We start from the raw sequence: 17,315 nt of genomic DNA on the forward strand, positions 1-17,315 counted from the left end.
CGCCTGAGAGGGCATAAATTCAAATTGAGGAAAGGCAGTTGTAGGATAGATGTGCGGAACTTTGCCTTTAGCCAGCATGTGGTTGATTGGTGGAACAAATTTCCATCTGTTGTTGTAGAAGTTGATAGCTTAAATTGATTCATGGCAGAACTTGACATTTGGTGCGAGTGGATGGGTGAAATTTTTTTTTTTTTGGCTGATGCTATATAAGCTTGCTTTCATATGCCTATGCTAATGCTATTGACCTTGCTGGATAACGCTGTTGATGTAATCATCGTTCATCCTACACTGGCTGGTAAAGTTCCGAGTTCGAATCCCTTTAATGACTGAAGGAATTTTTATGGGCCTTTTCACAATGTAGCTGAGTTTGTCGGTTTCAGGCGAGAGTGTCATGGTTTCTCCCTCCATGTTGTCACAAGGGGGGGGGATACAACTGTCATATTAGGAACACTAGAATTACCTCAACCCCCTTTGTACAACGTCTCTAAATTACGTGCGCTCTCTGGTCAGTTTGGTTGGATGAATAAGCCGAGTGTACTGAGAAAAAAAATTTGATATCCTCGCCTACGACTGCTGCTCAGTTCCTCACGTCAGTGACACGATTCGACCCGAGCCTTTTCTATCCGGTGTGTGTGTGTGTGTGTGTGTGTGGAGGTTGATGATTATAACGAAAAAAAAAAATCAAACTAATATTTTTAGGTCATCTACATAATTAAATCATGTGCCATGCTGTATGTGTTAGGTCTGGTGGTTGCGTGTATTCTATGGTCGATTTGTCTCTTTTTCTGGACGAAAAACCCTAGTTTCTCGAGGAAAACTTTGTTATCTACGCCTGAGACCGACTAACTCAGCCACACGAGTTAAAAAAGTCCATTAAGGTCCTCGCGTCATCGACTGGATTCGAACCAGGACCTTTTCCACCCGGTGTGGGGAGGACGGTGACGATACCACTGTGCTAAAGGCGCAGACCGATGTTTATAACCACTGTGTTACCTTCGAAGTCGGTCAGTATGTCAGCCAGAATTTCTCCGCTACGGTGCGCAATAGGCTATGCGTTTTTATAGCTACCACCTTAAAACATGTTTTTAACATGTAGATGAACCCGTTAATCTCCTTATTTTTCTTCCGGGCACGTTGACCACTGGAACAACGCCGGACTAATTGCAGCTGAGGCCTTGGCCTTTGCGACAACTGTTACTTACCTCTTGGTCATCAATGGAAAGGAGACCGATCCACGTGATCAAACGCAGTAAAGTGTAGACGATTTGCTTTTTTTTTTTTAAATCTTACCAGTTGTTTTTTAAGATATTATAACAAATACAGATATGGATATGATTTTTTTGTTATTTTATTTTTATTTTTTGTTTCTGATTGGTAGTGTCACAGTTGCTCTGTGAGTGGTGTATAGGGAAATACAATTGTCACTTCATCGGTTTCACAATTTCCGTGTGTTGCTTATATTTTATATGCACCTTTAGTTTTATTTTTCTTGAATTGTGATTACTGAAGTTGCATCTACGTTTCTTACTGTTGTTGCTAAGATTTGCATTTAAAAGCATCGTGGGATTTAATTTAATTGAGTATATAATGTTATTTAGTTTGGGTGATATCAGTTCCACTTAACATGATGTTAATGACTTTAAAACACCTAATTGCTCGTTGCGAGTTCTCTCGCAATGAGGCATATTCAAGCTTTCGTTATGTAGCCAATGCGATGTTTTCGGTAAGTACTAATAGTGTTAATGAAATTCATTATTGTATATGAGCAGAATCGACCATAAAGCGGTGACAACCAGGGCTGTAGTGGAGGGTGTACGCGGATATACGCCGTATATCGGTAAATCTTTAGTATCTGAGGTAATTCTGCACCACAGAGTAGTAACATACAGAGTGGACACTCCCATGGCAATTCCGGTTACATGTTAAAACGCATAGACAGTGGAGGCCCCACTTTCGGGGCATTATGGTTTACGGTGCTTTTAGTCGTCAAAATTGCACCGACTCTGGCCCGCCATTTGTTATGAATTTTCTATGTGGCCCTCCGATGAAAAAGGTTGGGGATCCCTGGTCTAGATGATCCTGCAATGCATCTTTAACCAGTGACTCCATTATTTTACCCGGAACAGAAGTTTTGGGTAAAATGGTACCGTGAAATGTTGGCGTTTTCTCTTTCCGCGCTTCGAATCCCACATTTTTACCCCCTGGTATTTTCTCTCCCTTCTTTTTTGTCCCTACTTTCAATTCATTTCTCTGATAAAATATGGAAATTTACTTGTTTTCACATAAATAAAATTATTTCATGAGTAATAAATTTTAATATATTTTTATAAGTCATGGCCAAGCATCCATAAGGTAGCTTAGGAGGAGGTTAAGATGCCAGTTGCAATTAACATTAATAAATACAGATTTTTATATCGAAACCTTTTAATTTCACCCACCTCAATCCAGCAGGTTTCAGTACAATTCTGCTAGTACACCTGACTCATTGTATTGAAACCTTTTAATTTCACCCACCTCAGTCCAGTAGTGTTTACATAAAATTCTGTATTTATTAATGTTTATTGCAAATGGCACACATCACTGTCATCTTAATTTCCTTCTAGGCTGCATATTAGGCAATTTCTGGCCATTATATTTTTAACTGTTACTTTTTTGACCTTAACTCCATAAATTTGCATCTGTCATTTTGACTGATCTCAACTGTTGTTTTAGGTTTCAATGTAATGAATGAATTGAATTGCTTTTAAATTCGGTTCTAATTTTTATTTAATTCTTTTCTTTTGTTATACTTCACAGAAATACAAAAAATCTGGAATGAATGAAAAATTTGGAAAACAATTCTCTGTGACTAAATTTTGACTGTTTTTTTTGCTGGCTTAGTTATTTTCTTTAACAAAAGGAATTTAGCATTCTTTCATTTAGATCACTATTTGAGTTAGCATTACAATACCAAAAAAAAAAAAAAAAAAATCACATTATATAATTGAAATTCTTTTTATTTATGAATTTTCTCATTTCACATGAAAGACATTTGAATTAAGTGTAGTCCAATGCAAATTGAATTAGTAATATCTTCACATGAAATGTCCTGTAATATATATAAAAAGGGCATGCTGACTTAATTCATAAAATTAAAATCAAGACTAAAGACTTGTATACCCAGTACAAGAAACAAAAATAAATTAATTAATAATAAAAATAATAACCCCATAGAGACCCAACAGAATTCAGACAGGCCTATCAGTTGTTCCCAATGATATACAAGATTATGACCAGCTGCATAAACAAGAAGATATCACACCACTTGGAGAGCCAGAACATAATAGCCGAATGTAGTGTATAGTGTTAATTGTATGGTGCCAAAGACCCTAGCAGCACTAGGTCTCCCAGAGAACATATACAAGGAATTTCAGAAAGTTTCAATCCTTGAATACCTGTAGGATAGTTCCAGTTCCTGGATCTACAGTTACACGACACATAACATCCACCCTTTGCACTTGGTAGTAATACCTACGTGGTGGATCTACCCAATCAGTAATAATGTAAGAACAACAATACTACTAATAATAAAGTACTGTGTCCCAGTCCATAATCCAATCATTGATTTCATAATCTGTAGAGATGGATCACATATTTTGTGAAATATTGCAGTGAGTGAGATAAAAGGTTTAGAAATCACTTGGTAGATGATGAAACTATGGGAACGTTGCATTATATAGCTTCAGAATCAAGAGCAATGTGACCCTACATAACAGCCTAGCAGCAATAAGTAAACAGAGAACAGATATATACAAATACACTGAGTTAGATAAATGGTTCAGACTTCACTTGATTGATAATGACATTGTGGTAACATTGCATTATATGGCTCCTGAGCCACAAGAGCAATATGATCCTTCATGACAGCAATAGGGCTCCCAGAGAACACATACACTGAGTTGAATAAAAGGTTCAGACTTCACTTGATTGTTAATAACAATGTGGAAATATTGCATTATATAGTTCCTCAGACTCCAGAGAGTAATGTGACCTAACCTAACAGCAATAGGGCTCCTAGAGAACGCACACAAACATATACACTGAGTTGGATAAAAAGTTGACTTCACTTGATTATTAATGACACTGGGAACATTGCATTATACATCTTCTTAGACACAAGAGCAATGTGACCCCACATAACAGCCTAGCAGCAATATGTTCACAGAGAACACATACATACATATACACAGAGTTGGATAAATGGTTCAGGCTTCAATTGGTGGATGATGACACTGTTGGAACATTGTATTATACAGCTCCTTAGCCACAACAGCAATGCGACCCTAGATAACAGCAATAGGACTCCCAGAGAAAACTTACATACACATGCTGATTTTCCACGACCAAAGCCATTTTGATTTTGTTATATGTAAGGCGTGAAAAAATTGAAAAGCTGTTTATGCACTACTGTGTCAAATAGCTTTTTTTTGCTGGGGAGTGGTCTGAAATCTTGTATAGTCGACTTGTCACCTTTTTTGAATACCAGAATTATTAATCTATTGAAATGCTTTGGGTAAATTCCCAGTCTTAGAGATAAGTTGCAAATATGAAGCATGATAGGATTAAGAGTAGTGACAGACTTTTTCCAAAATATGGTTGGTGAGTCATCTGGGTCTTTTGTATTGTCATTTTTCATATTCTTCAATGCTGAGTTTTGGTCATCCTTATCGATCAACAGATCTCAACCAGAAAATGAAACCAAAGGCTGCATATCAATAGTCTCAATCCTTCACAAATGTTTAGCAAATACTTCAGCGGTGTGGAATTCATCAGACAATAGAATTTAAACCGAATTATGGAGCTATATGTTATTTATCATTAAGGTATATGTAGTTCAGAATGGTCAGTTTATCCAGTATTGATCAATTAATTTTGCTTTGATACAAATGATCTCTAAAAAAGAGAAATCATTACAATTTTTCTCTCTATCTTTCACCAGCACATGCTTAACATTTCCCTGTTACATCTGTTTAACATGTTTCAATAGTTTTTGAATGGAGTTTCATGCTTGACTGTACAGATAAGCCAAATTCATATTTTTCACTTTTTGTTTTTCCATAATTTACAAGATAGACTGAATAAAAACTTTTTGCACATGTGTTTGGTACTCCTGGTTCCCAAACCACTCTAAGTCAATAAAACTTGTTTTAGCATAAAGTTTTTGTAGAACTTTTTCCTTATGAAATACCAAATAGACTTCAGAAAAGCAAAATATTTGATACACTTCTCATTGTATTCAACAATTCCTTTGATGGCCATTTTAATTCTCTGTCTCTCTCTCTCTCTCATTAACATCTTTAATACAACAATTTGTCCATATCATGATCTTTTGGGCCTAATAATAAATCTTTACATCTTTCACAATTATTGCTCTTTAAAATATTTCTGGCTAGGTAACCTGAGCCATATGCCCTTACATTTTCATCATAAATATCCATATCCTCACAGTACCTGGGCAATTATAACTCTGAAAAATTATTTCAGAAATCGGTACAATCGAACTCCAGATTTATCGCATACGAAACACTTATTTCTGTGCATAATGTCAGCAGGTAATTATGATAATAGTTAAAAAAAAAAAAAAAAAAAAAAAGCACAAATAATTATAATAGTAAAAAAAAAAGCTATGTAAAACAAAATTGCTACGTTCAACGAACACTAGAGCTCAAAAGAAAGTAACAACCACGTTATTAATTGGCTATTCAGATTTTTTTTTATTTATTATTTTTTTTACATTTCATTAAACATTTCCTGATTCCGATAAATTACCTTAAATGTTCTTTTGGAAATTAGTACAATCGCAGTCCACATTTATTGCACATGAAACACTTATTTCTGTGCATGACAGCAGATAATTATAATAATAGAAAAACAAATACACAAATAATTATAACAATAGTAAAAAAAACTAATGAGACATGGCAGAGAAGAAAAATGCATGGCATGCATATAAATTAACGGGTGACATGGAAGCCTATGATAGATATAAGCTGGTCTGTAACCAAGTCGGTCGACCGGGCCAGCCGGGTGGGTAAAGTGCCTGCCTGGTAACCCAAAGGTCGCGGGTTCGATTCCCGCCTAGGGCTTGGATCAAAGTACTGCAAAAATCTTGGGAGGTGCATTATGGCCACAGAAGCCTATGCGCCAACAACTACCAAAAAAAAAGTAACCAAGTCACAAAGGAGATTAGGCAGGCAAAGGCAGATTATGAGAAATCCTTGGCAAAGGATGCAGAGAAAAACAGAAAAGAGTTCTTTACCTATGTAAACTCTAGAAGAAAAGGGATCAATCAGATTGGCCCACCGGATAATGAGGGTTCAACAGTCGAGGATCCTGCTCAGGTGGCTAACAACCTAAACGAGTATTTTGCAATTACATTTACACATGAGGAGTTATTCAGGAAGGGGAATGCCAGAGGTGAAGTAAACTCTGGCAGTGAGCTAGATGATTTTATAATAACTGAGAGGAAAGTGGAGGAGAAATTGTTGCGGATAAACATAAAAAAGGCACCCAGGGGTGGATGGCATCTATCCAGTTATATTAAAGGAGGCAGCAAAGGAAGTAAGCAAACCCTTAGCCATAATTATGAGAGCTTCTTTGGACTCAGGGGAGGTACCCATAGACTGGAGATGTGCAAATGTGACTCCAATTCACAAAGGAGGATCAAAGGTTGACACAAATAATTATAGACCTGAGTTTAACTTCTGTTCCAGGAAAATTAATGGAAGCACTGGCTAAAGAAGCACTGCAGGACCATCTAGTCAAGACTTCTGTTATAGCTCGAACACAGCATGGTTTTGTTAAGGGAAAGTCTTGCCTGAATAATTTGATTGGATACTATGATGCAGTCACAAAAGAACTGGTTGCAGGGAATAACTTTGATATTATATATTTCGATCTTAGAAAGGCTTTTGATACTGTTGCACATGGAAGATTGCTGCACAAATTGGAGCAGTGTGGCATTGGAGGCAAATTGCTGCTATGGATAAAGGGATGGTTGAGGGGGAGAAGACAGAGAGTGGTAATCAATGGACACTGCTCATCGTGGACTAATGTTATTAGTGGAGTCCCTCAGAGTTCAGTGTTGGGTCCATTGTTGTTTTCTCTATTTATAAATGATATTGATGATGGTATATCAAGCTTAATGTCCAAGTTTGCAAACAATACAAAGGTTGTCAGGGTTGTTAAGGACACTACTAATGCTATGCTGCTGCAACAGGATCTGGAAAGTTTGAGCAGATGGGCTGAGAGGTGGCAAATGAAGTTTAACATTGACAAATGTAGTAGTAATAGTGGCATGTGATGCAAAAAAGCAAGTGTATGAGCTTATGCAGCATCAGCCAAAAAAAAAATATATATATATCACATCATTCCCTCCAAATGTCTGTCCAGTTCCTCCTTAAATTTATTTAACCTATCAACTTCCACAACAACAGGTGGAAGTTTTTCTTCCAGCAATTAACCACCCACTGGCTAAAGGCAAATTTCCACACATGTATCCTACTTCTGTCTTTTCTTAATTTGAATTTATGCCCCCTTAGGTTCCTAATCTGAACAAGTGGAAGGATCCCATCAGAATTCAGCGTGCTCAACCCATTCAAGGCGTTATACACCTCAATCAGATCACCGCGCCGGTGCCTAGTCTCCAGCCACTGCAATTTGCAGAACTTAAGCCTCTCTTGGTAAGAGGATCCCTTCATTCCCCTCACCAATCTTGTTGCCCTTCTCTGTACATGCTCAAGCAAATCTACATCCTTCCTAAAATGAGGCCTCCAGACCTGTATGCAGTACTCAATGCGTGGCCTGACCATTGCCTTATACAGAGGGACAATCACCTCCTTTTCCCTGCTAGCAAAATTCCTATATATCATTGACAAAACCCCATGACCTGCCCTGACACCTGTCTGCATTGCTCAGAAAATTTCATATCTGACTGCACAGTTACTCCCAGGTCTTTTTCATTTTCTACCACCTTAAGTGTAGTACCACACAGTTGGTACGTTTCTCTGGGGTTACTTCTACCCATATGCAGTACTTTGCATTTGTCAAGGTTAAACTTCAGTTGCCACTTCTTAGCCCATCTGCCCAAATTATCTAGATCCTGTTGCAGTAGCACACTGCTATTACTGTCATTAACAACCCTGCCACCCTTTGTATCATGTGCAAACTTTGGCACTAAGCCTGATATACCTTCATCAATATCATTGATAAATATACAAAACAACAGAGGACCCAACACCGAACCCTGTGGGACTCCACTAATAACATTAGTCCACGAAGAGCAGCACCCATTAATTACCACCCTCTGTCTTCTCCCACTTAACCATCCTTTTATCCATTCTAGCAACTTACCCTTAATACCATTCTGCTCCAATTTGTACAACAGTCTTTCATGCGCAACAGTGTCAAAAGCTTTCCTGAAATCCAAATATATGATATCAAAATTATTTTTTGCCTCCAGTTCCTTTGTAACCACATCATAATATCCTATCAAATTTGTCAGACAAGACTTTCCCTTAACAAACCCATGCTGTGTCTGAATTATTGCTGCAGTCTTGTCTAGAGTCTGGGTGCGAGGTTAGCCTGTGCGGACATTGTACCTTAAAGCTCTTCAAACAGAGAAGTTTTTCCTGATTTATTTTCTGCTTTATTAGTTTAAATTGTCATATTAACTTATTTTCTAGAGTAGCTTTATATTCCTAGTTACGATACTTAGTTTAAAGTTTAACTTAGACAGAGATTTTGTAGATATTACTTAGTATCGGTAACGGTATCAAATCCACGTGTCACAAACCAAATTTTTTTTTAACCAAATTTAGTCGATTTATTAACCAACTGTTATATCAAATTATCTTCTATAAGTAGATTATAGACCTAGTCAGGATCCTTAGTTTATTCTAAATTGAGATAGCGAGATTTGGAAGCTAATCAATACTTAAGAGTCCGTAGAAATACCGTTCGTGAATTCCCGCCATTTTTACACGATAGCATAAGCTTAGTATCGTATAGTGCATAATATAATATTGTCAATTAATCAGTAAATCTATTAATCTTGATAAACTTTATTGTCAATTAAATTTTACTTTTAACTCTATATATATATATATATATATATATATATATATATATATAACGACTTAATCGTAACTAATAATTAATACATAACTATAGTGGTGCACGTGATACGGAAGTTGTATAAAGGGAACTCGTAGAAAACACTAGATACTGAAAAAAATATATATATAACATAACTGTTTTGGGATATAACTTAAGGATTTAATTTTTGTTTTGAATTTTATTGAATTAAATCGGAATCATGACTCTGACCAGAGCAGCAAAGCAAAAGGCTCAAGCTAATGGGAGTGCTGTGGTTCAGGGGAGAACTGAGGGGGGCAGTTGCCCTCTGAATCACAGTCTATTAAAATGCACTGTTTGCTTGATGTTTGCGGAGCAGTCGGGTACGGGACATGATACTGCCAAGGGGGATGTCTTTGTGTGTGCACGATGTAAGGAGTGCAAGGAAATCAGGCGACAACTCAGCGTTGTTATGGGCCTTTATGAGAGCTTGAAGGACAGGGTGGATGCCCTCGAAGGTAATAAATTGAGGGGCCCATCAAGCTCTCAGCTGCCCACATCAACGCCAGAGCTTGCACTTGGTCATCAGGCAACACAGAAGCAGCCCCCTAGGCAGAATGCGCTGGTCCCACAGGAACTAGTAGTTGTTGGTGACTCTATTGTCAGGGAAACGGGGAACATACTTTGTAAAAAGGATAGGTGGAATAGGACCAGGGTATGTCTGCCAGGGGCAAAGGTTGATGACGTTGTAGAGCGGATATCATCTTTTAAGGGCACAAAAGGTGATATAGTTGTACACGTTGGCACTAATGATATTAGGAGTAGGAGACCGGCGGAATTACTTAGCAAGTACAGGTCACTGTTGAAAAAAAGCCGTGAATTAGGGTTGAACTTGAAAGTGTCTGCAATTCTGCCCAGACACGATAGGAGGGAGTATATGATGAGAGCCTTGTCGATCAATTCTGCCCTGGAGGGATTGTGCAAGGCTCAAGGGGTAGAATTTTTTTCAGCCTGGACTGTATTGTTAACAGGAGAGATTGCTTCTACAGGGATGGGATACACTTAAATAGAAAGGGTGCAAGAATTTTTGCTGATGCTGTCGAGGCAGTGTTAGGTGGGTCGGAAAACTGCTAGTTGGGGGGGATACAAGGACTAATAGATTAACAGTAGCCAGTGGCAGAGGTGGAAGTGATTCTTGCACTGCTTCTATTGAAATGAGCAGAAGTCTGAAAAACAAGATGCAGGATATTTCAGAGACTGCTGGTAGTCATTGCGGTACAAGTAAACACATGGGTTGTGTTAGAGTAGCTAAGAATAGAAACAGGTGCATGTATACCTGCGTGTACACCAATGCTAGGAGTTTGGTAAATAAATTTGATGAATTTGAGGTATTGCTCAAAACATCAAAGGCAGATATTGTTGGATATCAGAGACGTGGTGTCACACAGATATAAGTAATGCGGAACTGGAATTTGGGGAATACAATGTGTATAGAAAGGATAGACAGGACAGGAGGGGAGGAGGGGTTATGCTATTAATTAAGAAACACATAAAGTCCAAGGAAGTGAAGCCAGTCGACATCGATGGACAGGGCAGTGTCGAGTCAGTTTGGTGTGACATAAGCATAGGGAAATCAAAATTGAGAGTAGGAGTGTGCTATAGGCCTAATGACTCTGATGAGTATAATAAGATATTGTACAGGGAAATAGAGTGGGCCAGTAAATCAGAGAGTCTTATAATGGGGGACTTTAATTTCCCAGATATTGACTGGAGTTTGTGGGTTGGTCACTCGCACACTAGCAAGGCTTTTGTGGATTTATTGGATGATTGTTTTCTACATCAGCATGTTCGTGAGGCAACAAGAGGGAGCAATACTCTTGATCTGATTATCAGTAGTGATTCTTCATGCATTAAGAACCTGCAGAAAAATGAACCACTAGGTGGCAGTGATCACAGTGTGTTGAAGTGGGATTTACTCAAGGAGGTAACTACCATCAGAGGTAAAGGGAAGGGTTTTTGTTTTCGTAAAGGCGACTATGATGGTCTGAGACAGTATTTAAATTCTATACAGTGGGACCAACTGATGATGTTACCAACAGCAAACTCAAAATGGGAAGCATTCAAGGAACTAATCTTGGAGGCTACCAGGCTTTACATACCAACTAAGAAATATTGTTCAAGGTTTAGGCCTAAATGGTTGTCAGATGAACTAATGAGACATGTGGCAGAGAAGAAAAATGCATGGGATACATACAAATTAATGGGTGACATGGAAGCCTATGATAGATATAAGTTGGTCTGTAACCAAGTTACAAAGGAGATTAGGCAGGCAAAGGCAGACTATGAAAAATCCTTGGCAAAGGATGCAAAGAAAAACAGAAAAGAGTTCTTTACATACTTGAACTCGAAAAGGAAAAGGATGAATCAGATTGGTCCACTGGATATTGATGGTTCAACAGTTGAGGATCCTGCTCAGGTGGCTAACAATCTAAACGAGTATTTTGCATCTACATTCACGCATGAGGAGTTATTCAGGAAGGAGAATGATGTAGGTAAAGTAAACATTGGCAGTGAGTTGGATGATTTTGTAATAACTGAGAGGAAAGTGGAGGAGAGATTGTTGAGGATAAACATAAAAAAGGCACCTGGGGTGGATGGGATCTATCCAGTTATATTAAAGGAGGCAGCAAAGGAAGTATGCAAACCCCTAGCCATAATTATGAGAGCTTCTTTGGACTCAGGGGAGGTACCCATAGACTGGAGATGTGCAAATGTAACCCCAATTCACAAAGGAGGATCAAAGGCTGACACAAGTAATTATAGACCTGTTAGTTTAACTTCTGTTCCAGGTAAATTAATGGAGGCACTGGTTAAAGAAGCACTGCAGGATCATCTAGACAAGAATTCAGTTATAGCTCAGACGCAGCATGGTTTTGTTAAGGGCAGGTCTTGCCTGACCAATTTGATTGGATACTATGATGTAGTCACAAAAGAACTGGATGCAGGGAATAACTTTGATATTATATATTTGGATCTTAGAAAGGCTTTTGATACTGTTGCACATGGAAGACTGCTGCACAAATTGGAGCAGTGTGGCATTGGAGGCAAATTGCTGCTATGGATAAGGGGATGGTTGAGTGGTAGAAGACAGAGAGTGGTAATCAATGGACACTGCTCAACGTGGACTAATGTTATTAGTGGAGTTCCTCAAGGTTCAGTGTTGGGTCCGTTGTTGTTTTCGGTGTTTATGAATGATATTGATGATGGGATATCAAGTTTAATGTCCAAGTTTGCAGATGATACAAAGGTTGGCAGGGTCGTTAAGGACAATACTGACGCTATGCTGCTGCAACAGGATCTGGAAAGGTTGAACAGATGGGCTGAGAGGTGGCAAATGAGGTTTAACATCGACAAATGTAAAGTGCTGCATATGGGAAACAGTAACCCCAGAGCAACGTATCAACTCTGCGGTACTACACTGACAGTGGTGGAGAATGAAAAGGACCTGGGGGTAATTGTGCAGGCAGATATGAAGTTCTCTGAGCAGTGCAGACGAGCTGCAAGAGTAGCTCATGGTGTCTTGTCAATGATATACAGGAATTTTTCTAGCAGGGATAAGGAGGTGATTATTCCCTTGTATAAGGCAATGGTAAGGCCACATCTTGAGTACTGTATACAGGTCTGGAGGCCTCATTTCAAGAAGGATGTAGAGCTGCTGGAAAGGGTACAGAGAAGGGCAACAAGATTAGTAAATGGAACAAAGGGTTGCTCTTACGAAGAAAGGCTTAAGTTTTGCAAAATACAGAGTTTGGAGACTAGGCACCGGCGAGGTGATCTGATAGAGGTGTATAAGGCTTTGAATGGTTTGAGCATGCTCAATGCCAATGGGATTCTTCATCTTTCTCAGAATAATCACCTCAGAGGGCATAAATTCAAATTGAGAAAGGACGGATGTCGGATAGATGTGCGGAAATTTGCCTTTGGCCAGCGGGTGGTTGGTTGGTGGAACCGACTTCCATCACTTGTTGTTGAAGTTGATAGCCTAAACAAATTTAAAGCTCAACTGGACAGGTATTTCGAACGAACGGAGGGGTGAAATGGGAGTGGTTTTTTTTTTTTTTTTTTTGGCTGATGCTGAATAAGCTTGCTTTCTTGCATCATATGCCTCTGCTAATGCTAATGCTAGATGATCCTGCAATGCATCTTTAAACAGTGACTCCATTATTTTACCCGGAACAAAAGTTAAACTAACTGGTCTGTAATTACTCGTGTCACCCTTCAATCCCCCTTTGTGAATTGTGGATACATTTGCACATCTCCAGTCTATGGGGACCTCCCGAGTCCAAGGATGCTCTCATAATTATGGCTAAGGGTTTGCGTACTTCTTTTGCCACCTCCTTTAATATAACTGGATAGATCCCATCCACCACAGGTGACTTTCTTATGTTTAACTTCAACAATTTCTCCTGCACTTTGCTCTCAGTTATTACAAAGTCATTAAGCACCCTGCTACAATTTGATAACCTTTTCCAACCATTTTTTCCAACCGTTGCCATTTTCCAACCTTAACTCCTCATGTGTGAATGTAGATGCAAAAGACTTATTCAGTTTGTTTGCTATCTGAGCAGTATCATCAACAGTTGAAGCATCAATATCAAGTGGACCAATCATATTCATCCCCTTCCTTTTAGAGTGTATATAAGTAAAGAAATCCTTGCTGTTTTTCTTAGCATCCTTTACCAAAGATTTCTCGTAATCTGCCTTCGTCTGCCTAACCTCCTTTGTGACCTGATTACAGACTAGCTTATATCTGCCATAGGCTTCTGAGTCGCTTGATAATTTATGTGCATCCCATGCATTTTTCTTCTCTGTCACGAGGCTCATTAGTTCATTTGATAACCATTTAGGCCTAAACCTTGAACAGTATTTCTTAATAGGTGTGAAACTTTTAGTAGCATCCACAATTAATTCCTGGAATGCTTCCCACTTAGAATTTACTGTTGTTATCATCGTCAGTTGATCCCACTGTATAGAATTTAAAAACTGTCTGAGACCACTGTACTCACCTTTACGGAAGCAAAAGCCCTCTCCTTTACACCTGATGGTAATTATATCTTTAAGTAAATCCCACATCAGTACAGTGTGATCACTGCCACCTAGTGGTTCCTTTATTTGCAAATTCTTAATACAAGAATGATCACTGCTGATAACCAGATCAAGAGTATTACCCTCTCTTGTTGCCTCTCGAACATGCTGCTGCAAAAAACAATCATCCAATAAATCCACAAAAGTCTTACTAGTGTGTGAGTGACCAACCCACAAGTTCCCGTCATATCTGGAAAGTTAAAATCCCCCATTATAAGACATTCTGATTTACTAGCCCACTCTCTTTTTCTGTACAATTGTTCATTGTACTCATTCGAGTCATTAGGCCTATAACACACTCCTACTCTTATTTTTGCTTTTTCAGTGCTTATGTCACACCAAACTGACTCAACAGTGCACGGTTCATCTATATCAACTCGATGCACTTCTTTTGATTTTATGTTTTCTTAATTAACAGCATAACACCTTCTTTCCTATCCTGTCTATCCTTTCTGTACACATTGTACTCCCCAAATTCCATTTCTGCATTACTTATATCTGTGTGACACCACATCTCTGCTATCCCAACAATATCCGCCTTTGATGTCTTGACAAACACTTCAAATTATCAAATTTATTTACTATACTTCTAGCATTGGCATACATGCAAGTATACATGTACCTATCGCCGACCAGGCTAGCCGGGTGGGTAAAGCGCCTGCCTGGCAACCCAAAGGTCATGGGTTCGAATTCCGCTTCGGGCTTGGATCAAAGTACTGCAAAAAACCTTGGGAGGTGCACTATGGCCACAGAAGCCGATGCGCCAATAACTACCAAAAAAAAAAAGAAAAAGTACCTATCCTTATTATTATTACCCTGTTTCAACCCCTATACCCACCTGTTTCACGATGACTGCCATCAGTCCCTGAAACTCCCAGCACCCCTCGCTCCAAGTCACTGCTTATTCTTATAGAAGTTGTGCAAGAATCACCTTCACCTCTATCTGCGGCTACTTTTATCTTTTTAGTCTGTGAATCCCCGTAAGCTAGCAGTTTTCCGACTCACCTAACACTGGCTCGATAACATCAGCAAATATTCTTTCACCCTTTCTATTTAAGTGTATCCTATCCCCGTAGACGTAGTCTCTCCTGTTATCAAGCACAGACCACGCTGAAAAAAATTCTACCCCTTGAGCCTTGCATATTCCCTCTAGGGCCGAATTGATTGATAAGGCTCTCAAGTTTCCCATATGTAAAGTACTACATATGGGAAAGAGTAACTCCAGAGCAATATCAACTCTGTGGTACTACACTGACAGTGATAGAGAATGAAAAGGTCCTGGGGATAATTGTGCAAGCAGATATGAAGTTTTCTGAGCAGTGCAAATGGGCTGCAAGAGTAGCTCATGGTGTCAATGATATACAGGAATTTTTCTAGCAGGGATATGGAGGTGATTATTTCCTTGTATAAGGCAATGGTGAGGCCACACCTTGAGTACCGCATACAGGTCTGGAGGCCTCATTTCAAGAAGGATGTAGAGCTGCTGGAACGAGTATGGAGAAGGGCAGCAAGGTTATTGAACGGAACGAAGGGTTGCTCTTACGAAGAAAGGCTTAAGTTTTGCAAATTACAGTGTCTGGAGACTAGGCACTGGCATGGTGATCTGATAGAGGTGTACAAAGCCTTGAATGGTTTGAGCATGCTCAATGCTGATGGGATACTGCCTCTTGCTCAGAATAATCACCTGAGAGGGCATAAATTCAAATTGAGGAAAGATAGATGTACGGAAATTTGCCTTTAGCCAGCGGGCAGTTGGTTAGTGGAACAGACTTTCATCAATTTAAGGCTCAGCTGGACAGGTATTTCGAACGAACAGAAGGGTGAAGTGGAAGGTTTTTTTTTTTTTTTTTTTTTGGCTGATGCTGCATAAGCTTGCTTTCTTGCATCATATGCCTCTACTAATGCTATTATTCTCTTCTGCTGTATCTATGAACTCTTTTGGAAATTCCTTACTGCATGCACCTTCTTTCATGCACAAAGATTGTGCATTGAGTGTGCTGCAGGGACCATGTAGCATGCACTTTGTGAAGATTTCAAACAACCTTGGATTTGTTTTTAGGCATAGTAGCTCTGCACTTACATGTCAATGTCATCCTTTATGCGTATTTTAGAATCTGTAGACAGAGTGAGTAGTATGTGCTCATGTGGTGGTCCACATTTTTGGAACTCTATCAAGGAGATGAAGGCTGTCACAGTACCAAAAAGATTCAACTTGAGAATGTCGTCAAGCAGTTATGAAAGTTTAATTTTGAACACTCGCACAGTTATGTCCGGTCTGTGTTCGGGTTGTTGCGTCCCTTCCATTGCATTCACAATCTCAGGCCAGGCAGGATTGAAAGTAAATGTAACAAATAGATCAGGTCTCCCAAACTTTTGTACAATTGCTATTGTATATTGATAGTTTTGTTGTATGTACCTTGGGCTGCCTTGGAAAGGCGAAAGCAGAGGTATCACCTTCCCTGCTCTCAAGTTTTGGTTCTGAGCTCTTGCTTCTACTGCATCCAATACGTCACGGTACGTTTCCACTTGTAGATCTTTCTGATTATGGTGTAAATAGTTTAATCTAGATCCTTCAGTCACATAGATGTCTACAGTGTATTGTTGAAATAATTTCCCACTGCTATGAGCAATGAAATTTTTTCAGGCTAAAACTAGTTCTCAACGCAAGTCTATAAGCAAAGAATACTCTAAAACGTATTAGAGTAATACACTGTATTACTCTAATACGTTTTGCGGTTCTTCTCTCTTCTATGTAGAGAGAAGAACCGCAAAAGTTCCTCCTGTAGTTCCTCCTGCCAACCACCCTCTATGCATGGAAATAGCAATGGATACACCACAGGGTCTCCATTCTTGTTTAGTGCTGATATAATTCTACAACAGTCACTTATGGGATATATGCATATGTCTCTATTTGCAGGTTGTTCCCAGTCTTCTCCAACAAATATTACAGCAACCTCCGTTTTGAATGTAGGTGCATTATATCGTCTCTTATCTAAGTCTGGGTCTTCTATAAATACCATGCGCACATGTATTGTTGGATTGGCCTGGATTATTCG

General features: G+C 39.0%; 1 protein-coding gene across 3 annotated transcripts in view; it reads left to right on the forward strand.

Moving 5' to 3' along the window:
* The first annotated feature begins 1,143 nt into the window (after nt 1–1,143).
* LOC150085682 (heme A synthase COX15) overlaps nt 1,144–17,315 on the forward strand; it is a 178,730-nt gene continuing 162,558 nt past the window's right edge. Inside the window, exon 1 of one of the 3 annotated variants that reach the window (XM_090374186.1) lies at nt 1,144–1,249. Coding sequence is in view for 2 of the 3 variants with exons in the window: in XM_090374184.1 (XP_090230310.1) it covers nt 1,625–1,723 (99 nt within the window). In the remaining variant the exon portion in view is untranslated. Of the gene's footprint in view, nt 1,250–1,442; nt 1,724–17,315 lie in introns of those variants that run through there. The other 2 variants (XM_090374188.1, XM_090374184.1) reach the window with 2 other exon arrangements.

The sequence above is a fragment of the Mastigoproctus giganteus genome, chromosome 5 (genome assembly GCF_048544385.1).
Source record: "Mastigoproctus giganteus isolate SK-2022 chromosome 5, ASM4854438v1, whole genome shotgun sequence".
NCBI classification, from domain to species: Eukaryota; Metazoa; Arthropoda; class Arachnida; order Uropygi; family Thelyphonidae; genus Mastigoproctus; species Mastigoproctus giganteus.